General features: G+C 40.4%; 1 protein-coding gene across 3 annotated transcripts in view; it reads left to right on the top strand.

Moving 5' to 3' along the window:
- The window catches only part of LOC124601003 (probable cardiolipin synthase (CMP-forming)), a 97049-nt gene that overhangs the window by 44875 nt on the left and 28263 nt on the right, over positions 1-23911 (top strand). For all 3 annotated transcript variants that reach the window (XM_047136210.1, XM_047136209.1, XM_047136211.1), the window contains 2 exons: positions 5620-5757; positions 11963-12092. In XM_047136210.1, coding sequence (XP_046992166.1) covers positions 5620-5757; positions 11963-12092 — 268 coding nt within the window. The remainder of the gene's footprint in view (positions 1-5619; positions 5758-11962; positions 12093-23911) is intronic.

Here is a 23911-nt window from a genome sequence, read left to right as displayed (position 1 = left end):
ATTCATTTATTGTCACAAGTTTGATTATGATTCTGACATGTCATAATTGTACTCATTGACTGATATGATCTTCTTCTTCTTCTCCTTCTTCGCCTTTTCCCATTTCTGTGGGTTCAGCATTGTTGTACAGGCTTTGGCAATGTAAGTGACAGTTGGTGGCCAGTTACCCATCCTGATGCCACCACACCTTCCAGGACAGAATTTGTGTACCCATTTGTCTGGGTCTAGAGTAAAGCTCATGTTCAAGTATGAGAACATTTTCTAAATGTGTGCATAGAGTGTACCTGAGGTAGGATGTGGGTACCAGCCTGGTAGTCGGATGTGGGAAACTCCCTAAAAATCACATCCAAACTAGCCAGATCACCAGCTCTCATCATTGAACTGTGAGGTGTATATCATGTGGGGCAGGCTCACCTCCCAGAAGTGGTACGTTAGTGCATACATCAATCTGATCAGTTCAGCTGACTGTTATGAAATGCCACAGAAATTAATTTACTGCTTGTGATCTTCAGTTTGTTTTCACACTGGAAAAGGAAGTCTAGTTGCACTCGTGATTATTCGTGTCACATTTGCGTGATCTATTATTCACACATTCCAGAATGTAGAATAAACATTTATGTAACTTCACAAGAAGCTTTCAGTGAAATTCCATATATTAATATCAATGACAATTAAGTCATTTTTATTATGCAAAGTAAATCTCAAAACAAAGTTAGCTTATTAGCAAATTTCTTAGGTGATGTTTATTGTATATTACTATGATGTGAAACCAGGAAATTTATTTACAAAAATTAATCATTTTCTCTTTGGATGTTTAGCTAAATGACATCCATTTGCAAAAAAGAAGTCACTTTTGTGTTTCTTTTTTGAAAAGCAAGAACCAAAAATAGTGTTACAGGAAAATTACATATTAACTAGCCATTGTAATATTTTCTGTAAGATTATTTTCTTATGTTTGTGAGGTTTTCATAGGAATGAGCATGTGTGTTGCAACTAATTTCTTTCAGTTAACAGCTGATAAATTTTGAAGAAATATGGCCGTAGCAGGTTTATATTTGCATCCACAGGTCCTCATACAAGTTCCACTGATCGATCCATTACCCAGCTCTACACAACATATGCTTTTAAAAAGGGTGAGCTCCTCCAAGGAGGAGCAACGTAAGTCACCAGCTAGCAGATGTAGCAATGAGTTGGCCAGCACCCACAAGGAAGTGTGTGGAGATGATATTGCTGCTCTCTGAATGGCATGACCACAGCATGTGAGACAGACCTTAACACATTGACTGCCATGATTAAATTTGGACGATGCGTTGCTCTGCCACATTGAAATCAAGAATATTACTTCTGAAGCCAAATTGATTTTTTCCATCGGTTGTCTTCTTTTGAACATGTAGAATTAAGTTACTTGATAAAATGCCAATTTATGATTGATCTAGACTGATGATAGACTTGAGCCATATATGGCTCATTTGGCCCAACAACAACATTTTAACACAATTATAATATGTGGCCACATGAGCCACATGTAGTACAAATGATTTAAAACCACATAGGTATAAAAAAATTATTTTTCAAGAAATGATTCAAACGCTTACTTTATTTGATTATATTAGCTACATATAATATTATTTACAATTTTTTTTTTACTTGGTCTGACAATGTTCATGAATAAAGATCGTAGAATATTCTACTTCTTCAACACAGCATTGTCAATGTCACTAAAACACTCATTGCACATAAAACTGTCACGTTTATTACATTTAGTGCACACCCTCTCCACTTTCTTAGCAGCATCCTTTCTTTCTTCTGTTCTTTGCAGGTGTTTATAACAGCCCATGACTGTTATCTTTATGAAACGGTTGTAGTGTTGCTCATGGTTGTGAATCTTTGGCATTCAATACCTGTAGAATAAAGTGCCCCCTGAAAGGAATTATTTGCATGTGAGGCTTTGATCCTTTGTTTGCCAAGTTGTACAGCACTTGAGCATTTACAAATATTTTCCAAAAAAGATTTCGAAAATGATCTTTCTGTACCATTTAACAGTATGCTGAAGTTAGGAATCACCATGGCTACCAGTTGTAAAAATATTGAGCGCTATGAGCATGAGAGTGTTCAGTGGAGCCACCACTTTTAAACCCATAGTTGAAATGCATTATCTGTGAGCCCTGTGAGGCTCACAAGGCTTCTAAACACAACTCTGCATGTGAGCCAGTTATGGCTCATGCGGCCCACAGTACAATGTATATGTGAACCAAATACGGCTCACGTGACGTCACAATCCGTGTAACTGTGAGCCACCATTGGCTCACGTGGCAGTCAATGTGTTAAGCAAGTGCCACCCAGCTGGCCCCAATTGATCAGACCTGCTTCCTCTCTAACACTGTCATCTAATAGACCAAAATCACAACAGGGTTTCCAAGTTTGAGTGCCCATGTACCAAAATACTCTTGGGTTCAGAAGGTGAGTGAAGTTCCCATCACCCAACTCTGACAGTTTGCTCCATATCATATGCATACAAGACTGAAGCCTGGTGGGTAGAGCCGGCTCTTCCACACCTGTTAAACACAGCGAGGGTACCAGTGCATCTGAATCAGAGAGCAGTGGAATGATGAAATTACGTGGTGCGCTCCTTCAAATACCCCAGGGCCTCACAGTCTGGAAGAATTTATTTAGGCACCAAATGATACTTATGAAGGATTGAGAGGCAAGGCCGGAAGTCAGAAATTCCTGGAAGGTTTGGAGAGGGTGAGCGGGACCCACCTCCTCTTCCTCAAAATCACCCCCTCCAAACCTTCCAGGAATTTCTGACTTCCAGCCTTACCTCTCAATCTTTCATAAAAAAAACCTTAATCCTACTCCCAACATCACCACTGCTGAAGCCCAAGCTATCCGTGATCTGAAGGCTGACCGTTCCATCATCATTCTTCCGGCAGACGAGGGTTCCACGACAGTGGTACTTGATCGTCGGGAGTATGTGGCTGAGGGACTGCGTCAGCTTTCAGACAACACAACATACAAAGTTTGCCAAGGTAATCCCATTCCTGATGTCCAGGCGGAGCTTCAAGGAATCCTCAGAACCTTAGGCCCCCTACAAAACCTTTCACCTGACTCCATCAACCTCCTGACCCCACCGACACCCCGCACCCCTACCTTCTACCTTCTTCCTAAAATTCACAAACCCAATCATCCCGGCTGCCCCATTGTAGCTGGTTACCAAGCCCCCACAGAACGTATCTCTGCCTACGTAGATTAACACCTTCAACCCATTACATGCAGTCTCCCATCCTTCATCAAAGACACCAACCACTTTCTCGAACGCCTGGAATCCTTACCCAGTCTGTTACCCCCAGAAACTATCCTTGTAATCATTGATGCCACTTCCTTATACACAAATATTCCGCACGTCCAGGGCCTCGCTGCGATGGAGCACTTCCTTTCACGCTGATCACCTGCCACCCTACCTAAAACCTCTTTCATCATTACCTTAGCCAGCTTCATTCTGACCCACAACTTCTTCACTTTTGAAGGCCAGACATACCAACAATTAAAGGGAACAGCCATGGGTACCAGGATGGCCCCCTCGTACGCCAACCTATTCATGGGTCGCTTAGAGGAAGCCTTCTTGGTTACCCAGGGCTGCATACCCAAAGTTTGGTACAGATTTATTGATGACATCTTCATGATCTGGACTCACAGTGAAGAAGAACTCCAGAATTTCCTCTCCAACCTCAACTCCTTTGGTTCCATCAGATTCACCTGGTCCTACTCTAAATCCCATGCCACTTTCCTTGACATTGACCTCCATCTGTCCAATGGCCAGCTTCACACGTCCGTCCACATCAAACCCACCAACAAGGAACCCTACCTCCATTATGACAGCTGCCACCCATTCCACATCAAACGGTCCCTTCCCTACAGCCTAGGTCTCTGTGGCAAATGAATCTGCTCCAGTCCGGAATCTCTGAAGCATTACACCAACAACCTGAAAACAGCTTTCGCATCCCACAACTACCCTCCCGACCTGGTACAGAAGCAAATAACCAGAGCCACTTCCTCATCCCTTCAAACCCAGAACCTCCCACAGAAGAACCCCAAAAGTGCCCCACTTGTGACAGGATACTTTCCGGGACTGGATCAGACTCTGAATGTGGCTCTCCAGCAGGGATACGACTTCCTCAAATCCTGCCCTGAAATGAGATCCATCCTTCATGAAATCCTCCCCACTCCACCAAGAGTGTCATTCCGCCGTCCACCTAAACTTCGTAACCTTATAGTTCATCCCTATGAAATCCCCAAACCACCTTCCCTACTCTCTGGCTCCTACCCTTGTAACCGCCCCCAGTGTAAAACCTGTCCCATGCACCCTCCCACCACCACCTACTCCAGTCCTGTAACCCGGAAGGTGTACACGATCAAAGGCAGAGCCACGTGTGAAAGCACCCACGTGATTTACCAACTGACCTGCCTACACTGTGAAGCTTTCTATGTGGGAATGACCAGCAACAAACTGTCCATTCGCATGAATGGACACAGGCAGACAGTGTTTGTTGGTAATGAGGATCACCCTGTGACTAAACATGCCTTGGTGCATGGCCAGCACATCTTGGCACAGTGTTACACCGTCCGGGTTATCTGGATACTTCCCACTAACACCAACCTGTCAGAACTCCGGAGATGGGAACTTGCCCTTCAGTATATCCTCTCTTCTCGTAATCCGCCAGGCCTCAACCTCCGCTAATTTCAAGTTGCCGCCACTCATACCTCACCTGTCTTTCAACAACATCTTTGCCTCTTTACTTCTGCCTCGACTGACATCTCTGCCCAAACTCTTTGCCTTTACAAATGTCTGCTTGTGTCTGTGTATGTGCGGATGGATATGTGTGTGTGTGCGAGTGTATACCTGTCCTTTTTTCCCCCTAAGGTAAGTCTTTCCGCTCCCGGAATTGGAATGACTCCTTACCCTCTCCCTTAAAACCCACATCCTTTTGCCTTTCCCTCTCCTTCCCTCTTTCCTGATGAAGCAACCGTTTGTTGCGAAAGCTTGAATTTTGTGTGTATGTTTGTGTTTGTTTGTGTGTCTATCGACCTGCCAGCACTTTTGTTTGGTAAGTCTCATCATCTTTGTTTTTTTATATATATATATATGCCTATTCCGCATTATATAATTTTTATTTATTTATTTAATTTATTTTTTTTATACTGTCGTAATAGCTGTGGGGATTGATCCTTCTTTCCAGACAGGTTTCTGGGTTTCTGTTCTGTTTTCATTTGTTTCTATTACCAAAGTTTTGGTATACCATCTTTTGTCCTCCTGGAGACATTTTCCAATTGTTTTGTTTAATTTACCATTTTTCTATTTGTTAACTTAAACTTTTACTTTGCTTTAACAGTAACCTCGTTCCATAGAGTTTTTCCTTTCATTTTGGTTTCCTCATACCTGCAGCGTATTTTGCTGTTCCTCTACATTTTTATTTTACATTATTGCAGCTGTAGTCTATGTTTCTAGAATCCTGATTTTCTATATGCTGAAATTTTTGCTTAATTTAATTTGTTGTAATGACATCTTATGGTTTGTAAATTTATGTTATGCTTCTGAAAGGTAACTTAATGTTTTTACAGAAGGAAAATGTTCTCACAATACCAAATTTACTCTGCCTATTCCGCATTGCAGCTGCACCATATTTGGGATATCTTGTTCTACAATCAGAATTTCATCTTGCTGTAGCTATTTTTGCATTTGCTGGAGTTACTGACCTGGTAAGATATAATTGCTTTATTTTTGTCTTTTAACTTGAAATATGATATTAGTTTATTAGAATTCTTCTTAAATTGTGCATGTAACAAACCAATTAATGTTCAAGAAACTACCTTCTTGTAGGAACTGTAGCTAAATGTGATTAATAAAAGAATAAAAATATGGTCAACTACTGCCTCTGTAATTTGATTTATTAAGTTTACAGGTATTTTTAGGAGGGTAGCTTCATAACAAATAGTTGTATTCCATAGTCCATTTTAATTTGATAGTAGTCAAACTATTATTACAGGATTGTTACATAACCATTTATACATCCTTGGAAAGTGTATTAACCAACTGCATTACTTTCCAGCTGAAGTTTCCATATGAGGTTTCTGTGACAGCATAAGCTAAAGAGCCAGAGTGATGTTTTGCGTGTTTAGGATGTATTGCACGTCTGTTGGTATCTTTTTCTCACCTCATTTTATTTACAAGAGATGTATGCATAGGATGTTTCTCGAAAACAGTGCAAGTTAACTTAAGTCCATATTCAAAAGCAAACTATAATCCATGCCATATCCAACATCCACCTGTGTCAGAGTCCACAATAGCAGCAGCAGCACCTAAAATAAACTGGTAGCACACTAATGCACACTGCACAAAGCACATCGCAACTGCTTCAGGCTGGCCCTGGTACAGCTTATAGGCTGGATTCTTGCTCGGTCTTGTCAGAGCGTGCTTTTGATAACAAGCACTGTCTAACGAGTGGTGCCACAGCAATTGACAAGAATGTTGTGCCAGCTACTTGGTTTTCATAGTAATGTCGGGTAATGCCACTACATCTCTTTCCCTCCCCCTTCCCCCAGCAGTGATCACAATGGAGAAGAATGCAGGTGATGCATGGTCTGAAGGAGGTGTTGGTGGTGTTGCAAAGGTCTGTGGGTGAAGGCCATGTTGTACTTCATGGACCTGTGGCAGATGGAGAATGTCCTGCGGATCCCAGTTTGGTAGTGTCCAAACTCACGGGCTCCCACTGAGAGTACTCACCCAGAAATGAGTGGCGTCACAGATTATGGATGTTGACAGGGGGCGCAGCATGTTGAAGTGGGTGTGATGAGGGCAGCTGTGAAACTGCTCTACTGGGCTGTAGTCCTCACCTGCATTGGTCCTGTAAGTTGCTAGAAAACCACAGGAGGCATTAGGTGCTGTTTCACACATCATTTCCATGTAGGTGGTGGCCACAACACAATCCTCTGCCTGTTCGAGTCCCTCGCTGAGAGGCTGAACCCAAATCTGCCGTGGCCAGTTGCCTGAAAGAACACTTGTGCAGGTTGAATTTTAGTTCTGTTCCTGTTTCGTGAATCCAGAAATACAAAAAGAGTCTGTCCCAAAATGTGGTCCACTGTGGGATCAGCTACCACAAGAAAATTCCTGGACTTTGTTGTAATCAAGTAAAAAGGAACTTTTCCTAACAAGAGCACATTTGATGGCATCCATTGGCTCACAGATTCGTCTCAGATACCTGTAAGGGCGGTGCCCCTAAACTGAAACAAGAAGATTGTTTTAGCAAGGATGCAGAAGTAATTTCAAAGGGTGTTTGCCATTGAATACACGTAATGACATTTGCATCCTTAGAAATTCACAGTTCTGTAGATTTATCACTCACCTGGTACACTTCTATAGGTTGTGATGTATCTGCATTGGAACTGCTATAACGTACCTCTCACAAGTGCCTCTTCTTCCTGCACCTGTGGCTTTGTGTGCACCAATGGTGGCACTTGCTGCATACTTGGCAAAGGAAGCAACATTTAAAATATGGTTACCGGCACTGCTACTGATGTGGCCTGCCACCACTGGTGTAATAGTTTACAAGGTTGTACAGTCTGTGTAGCAAGTGAGGATCTTGCTGGAGGTAGAGTGATATCCTGCATGACCAGTGTCAGAGAGCTGATTGCTACATCATCATCCTCCATCATAAATAAACTGTGGGCTACATGGACAGTTTCATAAGCTTGAGGTATTCTCATTACTTCCCCCCAGAGAAGGATCTGGTGCTGACAGTACGTAGTTTCTCACTTCCAAGTTGGGGGCAAGACACTGAACTGTCCCTGGTCAGAGAGTCCACATAATTCTGCCTGTGTAAACATTTGAAATTGCAATTCCTATTTAAACCTTGCATGTCAGTTCCCCAGTCCACATAAGTTTGATTGGGACAATTTTTCTGCTGCCAGAATTCTAACGTGGCTGCAATAATATTTGTCCCTCAGAAACTGTTCTTGTAATAACACAAAATTTCTAGGGCACTCAAGTTGTGCTAGAGTTCTTCTAGCCCTGGTTTCTGTATTTGAGATACAGTTTGGGTGCTCCTGACAAAAACGTGGTCTTTTGTCTTTCTATGTCAGAAATTTGGTAAGCCGTAACATGTCACTGCAAGTGTCGGCTTTAAGTGTCCCATTTCTCTCTCGGTTCATTAAATGGTAGGAAAGTCATAAACATGAGTGGTGCAGGAGACATTCATGCTACATTCACTAACACTTGCAGTGCCTGTAGCACAGCTGTCATTAGCTCCTGTATGGTTTTATATTATTAGTTGTCGTAAGTGTATCGTGATTGAAAAACCAGCACTTTTTCCCAATTAAAAAAACTTTCAAAGTCCTGTTGGAAAATATCACAGGTCCTGAGTTGTTGCCACTTATATAAAAGTGAGTTACACACAAGCAAATGGGGCTCGATCTTGTTTGTTTATTTCCTGATGACCAGATCATCTGAGTAGGGGCAAGACAGCAGGCAACAGTAATGTTGTGCCAGCTATTTGGTTTTCATAGTAATGTCAGGCAGTGCCATTACAGATTCTAAGCTGAAGCTTCTTTGATGCAGTTTCTGTTTTTCTGTATTCATTCATAACATTAACATGTTTGGGTGTCTTCATCAATATGCATTACAGAATTGCATGGCAGACGTAATTATTTTCTATGATGGAGGCACTACTTTTGGGGAGAAAACACATTGGTTTGGTTACAGGTATAACATTTACTGAATATTATGTTGCTGTGTATGTTAAAGTAAAGCAAATGCAACTCTTTGCATCGAAAATTTGTGCTTGTGTGGTGTAGTACAGCAAAAAGTATTTCATTGCTTGCTTTTCAGTTATTTTATACAGAGTATGTTTATCCATAGCTTGCTTGGCACAAAAACATACAGGCTAATTTGTTATCCAAACATTACTGTTTTATATTGTCACTTGTCATTCGATTGCAAAATGTATCAAAGAAATTATAATTCCTTATTTAGTATATTTGAACTAATTATGTACAGTTTGCTGGTACTCTTGAGATACTGTACATTGTCATCCAAGAAGCTGGGATATAATTTCTGATCAATTTTTTCTCTTCTCATGTGTGCTCCAGTTCAGTATTTTAGAATTTTGTTTGAAAATCCTCAAATCTGTGTATGATATCTGAGATATCCTGGTGAAAGTTCAGTCTGTTTGGACTTTCTGCACCCACAAATTTAACATTACAGAGAGTGAGTAGGTGAGGGTGGAGATGAACACACCTGCTAGGGAATGGATCAGTCATTGTTTTCATAAAAATAATTTGTATTTTAGCATTCTTGCAGCACCAAGCATTGTTCCTTATATTCCCCTTGTATGTGTTCAAAATTATATACTCAATGATGATTATGCTGAGACACAATGTGTATTATAGATAAGAATTAACAGAGTAAACTCCTTTCAGCATATTGAATTGAGATGAATATTACATACCACAGTCACAAAACTGAAGTGGTTATACTCATGGTGAAAAAGATAGTGAGACAGATGTCCCAGAGGAAATATTGTGCTCCAACTGTTATAATTGATAGTGTAAAATATGTAAATGTGGGTACCAAATTCAGGAAAATGCAAAATGGTACATACTATGATTGCACAGTATTTACATACCTAATAAAATATTGCTTATGCAAAGAGTTTGTAAATGTCAGTATCTTAATGAAATGTGCAAATGTATTTTATGGTAGTAAGGACAGCTATAGTAATTCAGCTTTGCAAAATAAAATATCATACCAAAAGATATCTCTGGAATTTCTTACAAATAAAACACATGTTGGGTTATAGTGGGCAAAATGGCTTGCAGAGCATATAATAACCATCAAGTACGAATTAACTTTCTTCTGATAAAATCCTTGATGTCCAGATCAAGAACAAACAAAAATGATGTGACCTTTTAGATATCCCTAGTGAAACTGGTAACCTCAATATTTCAGACTTTGCAGGCAAGTTAATGTTGCCATTGTGTAAAATCACACAAAACAAATTTTGAAACTGTTCTATGAGGTTTCATGATTGCAGCCGAATCACGTTGACTTCTTACCACGATATTTCAGCTGGCAATCATCCAGCCATCTTCAGGTGAGTGTCTGTTACTGGAGACTGCAAGTTCCTGGTGTCAGCTTTATAGCAAAAAATTGGCACGAAAATGCATGCGCATTGGCGACCATCAAAGGAGTGTCCTCTATCGAAATCCGCCCCCTCTGGAAATACTGTTCTATCTGTGGTGCACAGACGCATGCGTTAAGGTGAAAACTACTTATCCAGCCTCTGTCGGAATGCGCACTTGCTTAGCTAAAAACAGACGTCAAATGTCGCCAGATGTGTCATTATGGATAAACTGTCTTCTCTCAGAAGAAATTAGAGAGATCACTGGGTCCCAAGCATTGTCCAGTTGAAAATGGCATCACGATTTATAAGATTTTGTGCTAGGTGTATCTCCACAGATTCTTTAATTACTGAAACCCAAAAAGTTTTCGCTGGGGGTCAAGATTTTTGTGGCAAAAATTAATATTGTGTCCTGTGGTAATGCAGTGCTCAGCTATGGCTGACTTACTGGGCTGCAAAAGACGAACTTCGAAAACTGTCTTCATGTAAACTCTTTATGGACCCAGTCTGATTTTGCCCAAGACACGCCGTCGACCCATGTCAAGGAGAGTGACGGCAGGCTAGATGTAATCTCTATATGCAGATGAAACAGCTGTTTCGATATCATATCCGGTTCACGGCGAGTAAACCGGATCCTCTCCTTCATTAGTGCTAAGCTTGCCTTTCATGTAATGAATTTTGCAGCGTGCAGTCTGGATAAAATGTCTCACTCTGGCAAACTTCGGAATAAGGTGATTGTCCTGACACTTCAGTAAAAAACCCAGAGAACTTAACAGTCTCGCTCGCTTATTGCGTAGCTTGTCCAACCTCTGGATTTGTAATGCCATCACCTCCCCGAAGATGGTACAGGACAATTTGGGTCTGCGGAAGACCAGGATCTACCAAATTCCTTGTCAGTGTGGCAGAGCTTACATCCGTCAGACGACACACACAGTACATGAAAGGTGCATTGAACATGAGCACCACACTCGCCTTTCACAGCCCAGTAAGTCATCTGTAGCTGCGCGCTGCATCACCACAGGACATGATATGGATTTTTCTGCCACAAAAATCTTGGCCCCAGTGAAAATTTTTTGGGATTCAGTAATTAAACATTCTTCAGAGATACATCTAGCACAAAATGTTATAAATCGTGATGGCGGTTGTCAACTGGACAAGGCTTGGGACGTGGTGATCTCTCTAATTTCTTCTGAGAGAAGACAGTTTATTCATAATGACATGTCTGGCGACATCTGACGTCTGTTTTTAGCGACACAAGTGCGTATTCTGACAGAGGGTGGACATGTAGTTTTCACCTTTATGCATGCACATGCGTTTTCACGCCAAGCTTTTGCTATAAAGCTTTTGTGCACTCTCCAGTGACGGGCACTCACCTGGAGATAGCTGGATGATTGCCAGCCGAAATATAATGGCAAGAAGTCAATGTGATTTGGCTGCAATCCTGAAACCTCATCAAACATTCAGTATGCTGGGAAAACTTCAAGAATCACATTTTGAAACTGACAAAAAAACCAATTCGTCTCAGTTCATAAGTCCTCCTTGTGATTTTTGACCTTAAAGAAAAATGCTAACATATTTGTATCTCAAGTTGACTTGGGATGACGATAAACTCATATGATAATTGCTTAAAAGCCTGGCTTAGTGACCAGTCGTCTTGTGCACACATACTGTACTTGAGAAAGGAAAGTGATGAGCATTTCAGAGAGAATTTCTGATGTTAAGAAATACTTAATACATCCTTTAACATTCTTTGAGGCAATGCAAATAATTTTTATACCTATTTTGTTCAGGTTGATGGCTGGATAGCTCGGACATACCCAAGTCAGTCGTCAAAATTTGGGAGTTTTCTTGATCCCTTGGCAGACAAAGTCCTCATAGCATGTTTGTTTCTAACACTTACATATGCTGGATACATTCCAAGTAAGTAATGAAAAACAAGATAAAGCTCCATAATCCATAATTTGTCACTTTTGACACTGTGCTAAATATCTTTTATTTTACTTATTTATTGATGGACTACCATCATTTTTATTATTATGGCCGGCCAGTGTGGCCAAGCAGTTCTAGGCGCTTCAGTCTGGAACCGCACGACCGCTACGGTCACAGGTTCGAATCCTACCTCAGGCATGGAAGTGTGTGATGTCCTTAGGTTTAAGTAGTTCTAAGTTCTAGGGGACTGATGCCCTCAGATGTTAAGTCCCATAGTGCTCAGAGCCATTTTATTATTATGAATAAGGTATTTGAGAGAGAGAGAGAGAGAGAGAGAGAGAGAGAGAGAGAGAGAGTGAGTGAGTGAGTGAGTGTGAGAGAGAGAGAGGACAGAACCGAAAAGAAGAAGATTCCAGGTATGATCAAACATCGTATCAGAATAATTGAGGGGATAACCAGTTCCATTCTGTACCCTTCCACAATTTGAGTTTTGCTCAATCTCTAGTGACTTCATCATAAACAGAATTATAAACTATTATATTCCTTTGACAATGTTATGAAAAAGATAGATTGCTACTCACCATATAGCAGAGGTGCTGAGTCACAGACTGGCGTAACAAAAGGACTACCAAACATGTAAGCTTTTGGCCAGAAGGCCTTCTGAAATAGACAACATACAAAATACACTTTCACGCAAATGCAGCTCACACACACATGACCACTGTCTCTGGCTACCGTATCCAGGCACATCTTCACTGGTCATCATGGCTCAGTTTGAAGCAGGACTCATATCTGAAGACAGTTCTGCTCCAGTCAATGAGATCCCAGGCCAAAGATGTGTTTGGAGACGCCCCTGAGAACGATGGGGTGCCAACCTGACTGTTGCCTGCCATATGGTCCGATGACGAGGACAGGGGTGCCATTTCACATCATAGCAGGACCACGTTGGTTGTCATCTGTGGCACCCTTACAACACAGAGTTATGTCAACAATACTGTACATCTAGTTCTGTTGCCTTTTGTAGCAAGACATCCTGGCCTTACATTTCAGCAGGATAATGCCCACCCACACGTGGCAAGAGTTTTTACTGCTTGTCTTCATGCTTGCCAAACCCTACTTTAGCCAGCAAGGTCGCCGGACCTCTCCCCAGTTGAGAATGTTGGGAGCTCTATGGGCAGGACCATCCAGCCATCTTGGGATCCTGATGATCTAAGGCACTAGTGGGACAGTATTTGGGACAATATGCGTCAGGAAGACGTGCAAGAATTCTGTCAATCAATGCCAAGCAGAATAATTGCTTGCACAAAGGCAAGCGATTGACCAATGCATTAGCAACTTGTCCAGTTTGCGAAGCTGTTTCTCTTGAATAAATCATTCATTTTTTTGTGAAATTGTTCTCATTTGTTTGCCTGTACATATACGTCACACTACCGGTTTCTGCCACATTTGGGTAATTCCTTCATGGTGGATCATCCCCCGACCCCCCTCCCCACCCCTCCTCCTCCTCCTCCTCCTCCTCCTCCTCCACCTTCTTCTTCTTAGGGTGTGTATTGTTTACTAATGCTGGTGAATCTTCTGAATTTTGGGTATCGGTTTAGGGTCTTTAGCCAATAAATTGCAAGATGCAGGTGTGCTAACACCTTGCAGCTAAGAGACCTCACATTGGAAATCTAGTAAAACAGCATGAATATGTCAAGATGTTTTCATTTAAATGTCTTTGAAAGTGCCAGATAAATCAAAATGCTAGTTCCTTTCTTTTACGAGGGTGGTTTGAAAAGTTCGGAATCACCACAAGAGATCAGTGCTAGAACAACGAGTTGTTCACGTGATGTTCATTGGACTGTTGCCTGTAAACACATGCCATGTCAGTCCTCTTGGAAGAGAGCTGTGGTGATGATGTGGCTCTGTTGTTCCCGCATAGTGATTTGTGAGGACGGAAAAAATCGAGATTCGAGCAGTGATAAAGTACTTCCTAAAGAAAGGTACGAAAGCAAAGGACATTCATGCTGATTTCTGGAATACACTTGGGGACTCTGCTCCTTCATATTCAACTGTCGCCAAGTGGACAAATGAATTTAAAATTGGTCGGGAGAGCTTAGATGATTTGTGCAGTGGTTGGCCAAGATGTGTCACTACTCCAGAAATCATTGCAAACGTGCACAAAATAGTCATGAAGGATTGCTGATTGGAAGTGCATGAAATTGCTCATGCTTGCCAGATGTTGTCTGAAAGGGCATACCACATTTTAATTGAAGAATTAAAAATGAAAAAAAATATCTGCAAGATGGGTGCCGCAACTCATGATGTTGGCTCAAAAATGCACAAGAATGTACATTTCCGTACAAAGTTTGACCCGTTTTAGGAGAAATGAACAAGACTTTTTGCTCCGGTTTGTGACCACAGATGAAACTTGGGACCACTACTGTATTCCAGAGACTAAACAACAGTCAAAGCAGTGGAAACATGCTGATTCTCTGCCACCAAAGAAAGCAAAGGTAATCCCTTTGGCGGAAAAGGTCATGGCATCAGTGTTGTCTGGTGTGAAGGGGATTCTGTTTGTAGATTATCTACCCACTGTGCAAACAATTACTGGAGAATACTATGCTAACCTTCTGGACAAATTGCAACAAAAGATATGCGAGAAAAGGCCAGGTTTACCAAGGAAGAAAGTCATCCTCCAATGCCTGCACACGTGCTGTCGCCATGGCAAAATTACATGAACTAAGATATAAATAGTTGCCACTCCCACCTTATTCACCTGATATGGCTCCGTCAGACTTCCATATCTCCCCAAAACTGAAACTTTTTATTGGTGGATGAAGAGTCACTTCAAACAAAGAATTGATAGATGTAATTGACAACTATTTTGCAGTCCTGGAGGAAACTCATTTTTGAGATGGGATCAAGGCACTGGAACATTGTTGGACCAAGTGCATTAATCTACAAGGAGACTACATTGAAAATAAAAAAGTTTCATTGATGTAAGTACTTTTTTTCTATTCTGTCCGAAAACTTTTCAAACCATCCCGTAGATCCCTAACTCTGTCCAGGACATATTTTTCTTTTTTTGGCTATGAGAGGAGCATTTTTCATTATGGTTCCCAACTTTCACTCTATCATAATTTTGACATTAGATCACCATAGCTTGTCAATCTGTGTACATTTTTGTTGACTTGACAGTGGGTGATCTGGTATACAAAACAACTGGGCTACAATTAATCACATGTATTTGTCTAGCTTCTTACAAAATTGAACCAGTTTGCATAAATTTGAAACATAAAAGTGGTGTGTGTAAAAAAAAAAACCTCACAAAAAATGTATTTTTTGTGCATAAAGTCCAAATGAAGCTGGATTTTTGAAAGATAGTGTCCTGTTTTATAGTAATAATGCATTTATTTATTTATTTCACTTTAAACTGTTTCTGTGCACTCAATTCATGTAAGAACGAATTTTATGTGCTCCATTTAGCTTGAATTTACACCACTGAATCTCAACAACAGATAAAGATTATTGGAAATAAATTCATTTTGACTTTATCTACTTATACCTTCATGCCAAGTTTGAACCAATTCATACAAAATTAAAGTATATAAATGGTGCACTTCACAACCCTCACAAAAAAACATGTCTATTGCGCACAAAATCTAGAGCACATAAAAACCTCACAAAAATCATGTCTTTTTGCGTGTACAATCTGAGTGAAACTAGAGTTTTGAAAGTGAGTTTTCAATTTTATTGTAAGAATGCATTCTTTATTTATTTATTCACCTTAAACCATTTCCACCCATTCTGTTCACTAAGAACGAATTTTTTGTGCTACATTCAGCTCAACTTTAAACCTTTGCATCTCATCAATGAATAAAGATTATTGGAAAAATAATTGTATTGACTTCATCCATTTATTCACTTTTGCACAAAGTTTGAACTGATTCGTACAAGTTCAAAGTTTGTACATGGTGCACATCAGAGACGTCAAAGACAAAAGTTGTTTTTTTACTTTATCATTTGTCTACCTTTGTGCAAAGTTTGAAATGATTCATACAAGCTTAAAGTATAGAAGTGGCACGCTTCCAAAACCTTCCAAATAAATGTGCTTTTTCCCATGTTATTGCACTTAACATCAGAACGGTACATGTACAAACGGTGCCACTTGCTGAGAATTAATTTGAGCCCAATTAAAAGCTTTTGCAAAATGAACTAAATCATTCACATAATTTGCCTGAGTACCAGCCCCAGTTCATCTTGCAAACTTTCATTAATGTACTGTAACATAGCTACACTAAAACAGATGTTCAAAAGGATGTGCAAATGGCTGCTGATCCAGGCTAAACCAAAAACTTCTTACCCTTTGTTCCCAGCTCAAATAGAAACCATGCCCCCCCCCCCCCCAAACTGTGATTCTGTGCATGGTCTTTTCAGAAATATTTGTTACAGCACTAACACACCTGTAATGGTAGATCTTGCAGCTTGCCTTTGAATTTCTTCAGTATATTCCTGTAATCTGACATAGTGGGATACTTCAACTCAGAATATATTCCAGCACCCAGCAACAATTTTTAACAATATTGCTCTCTTAGTGTACCCATCTGTTCAAAAGAAACATGGAAACATGGGTAAACTTCTTAGAAACTGAGTAAACTGCACTTTTCCTTGACATCTACATGCTAACCCTGTGAATTAATATTAATTTCATGCAGAGTGTCTCATTTGTCTTCAGCTACAGCTACATACTTGTACATACACCACAAACCATTATATGTTGCATAGTGGAGAGGTATCTTGTACCATTACTAGTCATTTCCTTTCTTGTTCCACTTGCAAGTGGAGTGAGTGAAAAATGACAGTGTATATGCCTCCATACAAGCTGTAATTTCTCTTATCTTGTCTTCGGAGTCAGTATGTGAAATGTTCATAGGCAACATTGGAATCATTCTGCAGTCAACCCCAAATACCAATTCTCAAAATTTTTTCAATAGTGTTTTGCAAAAACGTCGTCTTCCCTCTAGGGATTTTCATTTGAATTCATAAAGCATCTCCATTATGTTGGTGTCTTGATTGAACCTTCCGGTAACAAACCCAGCATCACACCTCTGAATTGCTTTGATGTCTTCCTTTAATCCAACTTGGTGTGGGTCACAAACACTTAGCAATACTCAAGCGTGGTTTGTATTAGTGTTCTATACAAGATCTTCTTTATAGATGAGCTATGCTTTCCTAAAATTCTCCCAATAAATTAAAGTTGACCATTCACCTTCCTTACTATCATCCTTAAGTGCTCATTCCACTTCATATTGCTTTCTAATGTTACACCTATATGTTTAATTGACATGACTGTGTCAAGCAGCACACCACTAATAGTATATTCAAACATTGCGGGTTTGTTTTTCCTACTCATCTGCATCAACTTCCATTCTGCTGCATTAATAGCAAACTGTAAATGAGAGTTTCAGATGTTCATGAAGTGAGTTAACATCTGTGACCAGTAAAAATTGGGTTGGACTGGGATTCAAACCTGAGTCCTTGCTTTTCCCAGGTACTCTCAAAAATTTTTGTGACGCAAGTGATAGTTAAAAGTTAGAACCATGTAGCTTAGAGGGAAGTAAAAGACAATTTAAAAATTTGAGTTATTCGTGGAGGCATGCATGTGTTCTACAATCAATAGTTTATTGTTTGGGAAAGACAAGGCTACAGTTTTGAGTCTCATTCCAGCACACAGATTTAGCCTTTCCAAGATCTTCATTGTAGTATATACACTGCTAATAACTGCATCATAATCACTGTAAATCCCGACCAACATTCATCTTCACCTGACACTTATTTGTTTCAGAGTCTCAGTTTCAGTTGATATTAAGCATGAGAAGTGGTTATGTATGGCATTTATTTATGCAGCAGCTAGGTGATGAAATTGTAGTGTTGGCATGAATGATTTTTGAAGTGTGTGATTTAAGATTTCTTCTCTCCCTTTATTGTCATCTATTTCAGCCCCAGGCTCCAAAACAGATTGTATTGAAGCTTCTGACCAGTTATTCAATTCTTCATAGAACTAGTAAGTTCTTGCTTTTTCTGATAGATATTTTGCTAATTTATAACTATTTAAAATATTAAAGACATCACACAGCTATCTTACAGAATCATCCACTGATGTGAACTTTTATCTCCCTGTTTCTGCACAGTCTCTTTTCTCCAAATTTTATGAATGTTACTGCTACACAAGTGTCTCTCTTCTGTCATTTTTCATCACTTTTCACTTACTCTAGGTCATACCCTTCCAAAATCTTCAAAATGTAGTGGGAAATGAATATTAAATGAGCCACCAGATTATTGTTGTGTGATTAGCTCTGAAGTTGGCGTACAAAAAAATGTGGGAAACTTGTAGCCAAATCTACATTTGTAGTGATTGTAGACTTAGAGAAAACTTTTGACAATCTTGACCAGAAAAACTCTCTTTGAAATTCTGAAGATAGCAGGGGTGAACTACAGAGAGCAAAGGGCTATTTACAACTTATACAGAAATCAGACTGCAGTTATAAGAGTCGGAGGGTCATAAAAGAGAGGCAGTGGTTGAGAAGGCATGAGACAGTGCTGTAGACTATTCCCAATGTTATTCAATCTGTACATTGAGGAAGCAGAAAGGAAACAAAAAACAAAAATTTGGGGTTTGCCAATGACATTGTAATTCTGTCAGAGACAGCAAAAGACTTGGAAGAGCAGTTGAATGGAATGGACAAAGCATACTGAAAGGAGGATATATGACAACATCATCAAAAGCAAAACAAGGAGATAAAATGTAGTTGATTTAAATCAGGTGATGCTGAGGAAATTAGATATTAGGGCACAAGACACTGAAAGTAGTAGATGAGTTTTGTTATGTGGACAGCAAAATAGCTGATGATGGCCAAAGTAGAGGATATAAAATGTAGACTAGCAGTGGCAAGAAAAGCTTTTCTAAAGAAAAGAAATTTGTTAACATTGAATAATGTAGATTTGAGTTAAGGAAGTCTTTACTGACAGTATTTGTCTGGAGTGTAGCCATGAGTGGAAGTGAAATATGAATGATTTAGACAAGAAAAAGAGTAGAAACATTTGAAATGAGGTGTTACAGAAGAATATTGAAAATTAGATGGATAGATCATATAACTAATGGGGAGGAACTGAATAGAATTGGGGAGAAAAGAAATTTGTGGTACAATATGACTAGAAGAAGGGACTGGTTGGTGGACACATTCTGAGACATCGTGGGATCATCAATTGAGTATTCGGAAGGTTGCAGTAGTTATTTGACGATGAAGAGGCTTGCACAGGATAGAAGAGCATGGAGAGCTTCGTCAAATCAATCTTCAGACTGAAGACCACAACAACAATTACAAAGTAACTTGCTCAACTAAAAAACATCATTCTTGAGGAAGAACCTGTGTAAATGTTAGTAAATAATTTTGTTATTTAGTAGAAAATTAGAATTTTTTAGGACTAATTGTTTACAATTAATATTTTTACAAAATTTTGTACAAAAACAAAATATTTAAGAAAACAAACTATCAAACACTTTCCTCATTTTGGTAAAACATACTGTTATACTTAAGTTTTTGTGGTGTATAATTTTTCATTACAGTTTTACGGAAATATCTGTTCTAGTAATGAGTTTGGCATCATGGATTGTTACATTTTTATGTAAAGGACAGTGCAAGATGAAGCAGAGTGGTTGTCTTGTCGTCAGTATAGCTATGGTTTATATATTTTTTGTACTTCTTACTGAATGGTAATACTGAAGGCTAGGTTTCAGTTTACCATCAAAATGAAATCAATGACTATGAAAAATTGTGAATTTCATCTGCTGCATCAAGAAAGAATAAATTAGAAGAATGTATGCAAATATTGTCAGGTTATTATTTACAGTTAGGAAACCTGGACCTTCTAATTCTGGGTGGAAGATAAGTATTGATGTTATTTTTCTTGTAACGATATCAGATTAACTGAGGGACATACGGTGATACATCTTGTGTTGGTGTTCCAACAAAAGCACCTGCTAAATGATGCAGTGTTCTGTATTTTTGCAAAAGTCGGATAATTTTCTGTTGAAATAATCAGATAGTTACACTACAATGTACATTTAATCATCTAGTGTAATTTCTGCTGGTAACCTACAAAGTGTTTTGCTTTCTAGGATATGCATATGATTAGTGTTTTAATGTTGCACAAACACAATATCAGAATTGCAACTAAGGACCTTCATGCAGGGTATACTAAGACAATGAACAAAGTAGTACTCAGTACAAACACGCTCAACCAAGAAGTACACCTACTGATGCACAGTCTAACATGAAGCATACATCTGTCAATAAACATTTGTTCGCCCCGTGGCCCCAGTGTGCAGGCCTATACAAGGCTGTTTGGCAAATCTCACTGCGAGGTGGCCTCTTTAGCCTGGTCATGGAGGTGCACCCTGTTTGATATTGCGCACTCATTTTATAGGGTTAAAATACCCCTTCCCCTTGGGGAAAAATGTTCACCATAGAGATATCCACATCTTCGTTGGATCAGATGGGGAGGACTGCTGGAGCGGGTGTCGTGTTGTCACACATGAATAGGGTCTGAAATGGTGGGCATGGACAGGTGCAATGCACACTTGTCTGCAAGAGACCATAAGGGAGCACTGATGCTGGGGGTGCCATATCCATGTTCACCTCCAGGCAGGCACACAGTGATGGAGGCAGCAGAGAAGGGGGGCTGCAGAAATGTAATTGGCCTTGTGCCAACTATGCCACCCAGAGGAGGTGACACTCGGAACGAAGATGGAGCAGGAGCTGGGGGACACTACAGATGATGGAGGCATCCTTGTGCGGCAGCAGGGTTTCCGGCAGGGTGACCAAAACAAGTGGCAGCAGGCTAGCAAATATGTATGAGAAACATCCCAAAGGTCCAGATAGAGAGGCTGCATGTTGTCTCACCACAATGCAGACAGTATCATAAGCCTGACTGCTGACTCTTCTGTAGCCATCAAAAACTGAGAGGTGGTGGTGGAGAACATAATAATTGTGCAAAGGATCTGACAGTCAGCCCAACAGTTTATCTGGCCAGCCTTGGCGGACAAATTGAACAACCGACGTAGGATATGATTGGCCATGACAGTTGCCAAAATCTGAGAACTGGTAATGGGAAAACCATCCACAGGTTTTGGGCTTCATCATCTATATGGAAACACAGCAGTTCATCCTGATCAAATGCCGAATTGGGGCCAGTCAACAGTTGAGAAAGAGCATCTGCATTAGCAGGATGTACTGTACGTTGGAAATGAATTTCATAGTTGTAGCGCAACAAAAACGGAGCCCACCAGCGCAGGCGATGGGCTGCTTTGTCCGGTAATGATGCCAAAGGATGGAAAAGAGAAACCAAAGGTTTATGATCAGTATTCAAACGAAATTTAGAACTACATAGAAAAACTAGAATTTTTTTTTAGTAACAAGAGGCCTTATATTTGTGAATAGTGTTGTTGCACACGATTCAGGATTTTGGAAGCACACACAATAGGATGTTCAGAACCATCCGCGTATTTGTGCATGAGAATGGCCCCAAGGCCTTGCTGTGAGGCATCTGTGGCCAACACAAAATTTTAGAGCCCTGTTGGAAGGTAACCAAGCAATATCACAAGTGTAACCATCCGCGTATTTGTGCATGAGAATGGCCCCAAGGCCTTGCTGTGAGGCATCTGTGGCCAACACAAAATTTTAGAGCCCTGTTGGAAGGTAACCAAGCAATATCACAAGTGTAATTTCAACTTCGACAGTGTTAAAAAAATGCTCACAGGTGGCGACCAGTGAAAAGGAATACCTTTCCTTACGAGAGCATGAAGGGGCTAAGTTACTGCTAAGAGCTAAGAAGAAACTTATGGTAGTATGCAATCTTTCCGAGAAAGGCTTGCAACTCTTTGACATTGGTAGGAGACAACAGTGGCATCAGTGTGCTGGTATAAAGGCTGGACACAGCATGCGAGACTTCATAACCAAGTAGACAGCTGAACAAAATTGTGATTTGTCCAAATTACATTTCAACCCGGTGGCCTGCAGCACCATGAACAAAGCACAAAAGTTCTGCAATTGTTCCTCTGTTGAGAAACTGAAAACCACACAATCAACCAGATAGTTAATGCATTCTGCCATGGAGGCCATGAGCTGCTCCAAAAATCATTTGAAGATGGCAGGTGTGCTAGCTATTTCAAATGGCAGGTGTTGGTATTGGTATAACCCAAAGGGAATGTTCACTATAAGGATATGTTTAGTGTCATAATACATAGGCAGTTTCAAGTAGGCCACAGACAAGTCTATTTTGGAAAAATATTGGCTGTCAGAAACCCACACTAAGGAGTTAATTCTGAAGGGGTAAGGGACAAATATCAATGGTTTTGCGACTATCACCAGTGGAATAGACCATTCACTAGCGGACACAGGTGTGATAAAACCCAAAGATATGTCTACCGATTTTTAATTTGACCTGCTCCTGTAAAGCTATTGGGATTGGGTAGGCTTGAAAAAAATGGACATGCCACTTTTTTCATTGTGATGTGAGCCTCAAAATCAGTAGCAGTCATAGACCTTCTGAAAACAAGGTGGAATATTCTGAGTAGAACGTACCCAGTTGCCATTACGGAACTTTATCTGGTACCAGATGCGCTTTGTCAGAAACAGAGTAGCCAAAAATTTTGAATGTGCATAATCCAAATAAGTTTTCAGCATCATCCACCACTAGAAAGATCAAAGGCCGAACAACTGCTTTATACATTACAGGAGTAGAAAACTATCCTAATATGGATATTTGTTGTTTATTGTAAGTCACCAACATATTTCAATATTGAGTTCGTTTGGGCTACCATCACTTGGGAAACACTGTTCACATCCATGTTCATGTCTGGTGAATGAGATTGTGAGTGCATACGGATGCAATTTGTTTTATTTTTACGATGGTTGCATGTGGCAGCACGCGGCCCACTCGTGTTGAACAAAACGATAAGGGCGCAACAGGAAAGGAGCACAAGGCAGCTGTTGTGACGGTGACTGCTGTTGCTGTTTAGCACAATGCTGCCCCATGCATTGTGGAAACCACAGTTGCATGGCTGCAATGTTGTCTTTCCCCCATGAGCTAACCAACAGCAGCTGAGGAGGATAAGCAGTGGCGGCTCTTCACACCAAGCTTCTATCTCATTTCCTGCCTCTCTAGATATTGCAGAAAACTGGGAAATATTCAAAACCTCTGTGAGAGGAGGGTTTTCCCAAACTCCTGTACGAGGGGCACATTATAGCATCATGAATCATCAAATCAGCATATGAGTAACAGTGAGCTTCAAACTGGCAATGACGGCTGAGCCTGTGAACTTCCGCTGCCCAAACTCTGTATGACTGATGAGGCCACTTTTGACACAGCATGCGAGGCTGGACACAGCATGCGAGACTTCATAACCCATTAGACAGCTGAACAAAATTGTGATTTGTCCAAATTACATTTCAACCCGGTGGCCAACCCAGTGGCCTGCAGCACCATGAACAAAGCACAAAAGTTCTGCAATTGTTCTTCTGTTGAGAAACTGAAAACCACACTCAATGCCCAGCAGCAGTAACATGAGTATATTTGCAGTGATAAGTAGAGAGCAACTGACACATTTCATTAAAAGAGAGACTGGCAGGTCCCTGAAGAGGAGTCAGCTGACACAGAAGGTGATAAACACGAGGAGAAATCCCTGGCATAAAGAAAGCCTCACACATGTTGGAGTTCCCAACTCTTAAAGCTGGAAAAGTTGTTGAAGGCATTCTTCATATGTATCC

The sequence above is a fragment of the Schistocerca americana genome, chromosome 1 (assembly GCF_021461395.2).
Source record: "Schistocerca americana isolate TAMUIC-IGC-003095 chromosome 1, iqSchAmer2.1, whole genome shotgun sequence".
Lineage (NCBI taxonomy): Eukaryota > Metazoa > Arthropoda > Insecta > Orthoptera > Acrididae > Schistocerca > Schistocerca americana.
This window is presented reverse-complemented; position numbering and strand designations above follow the sequence as displayed.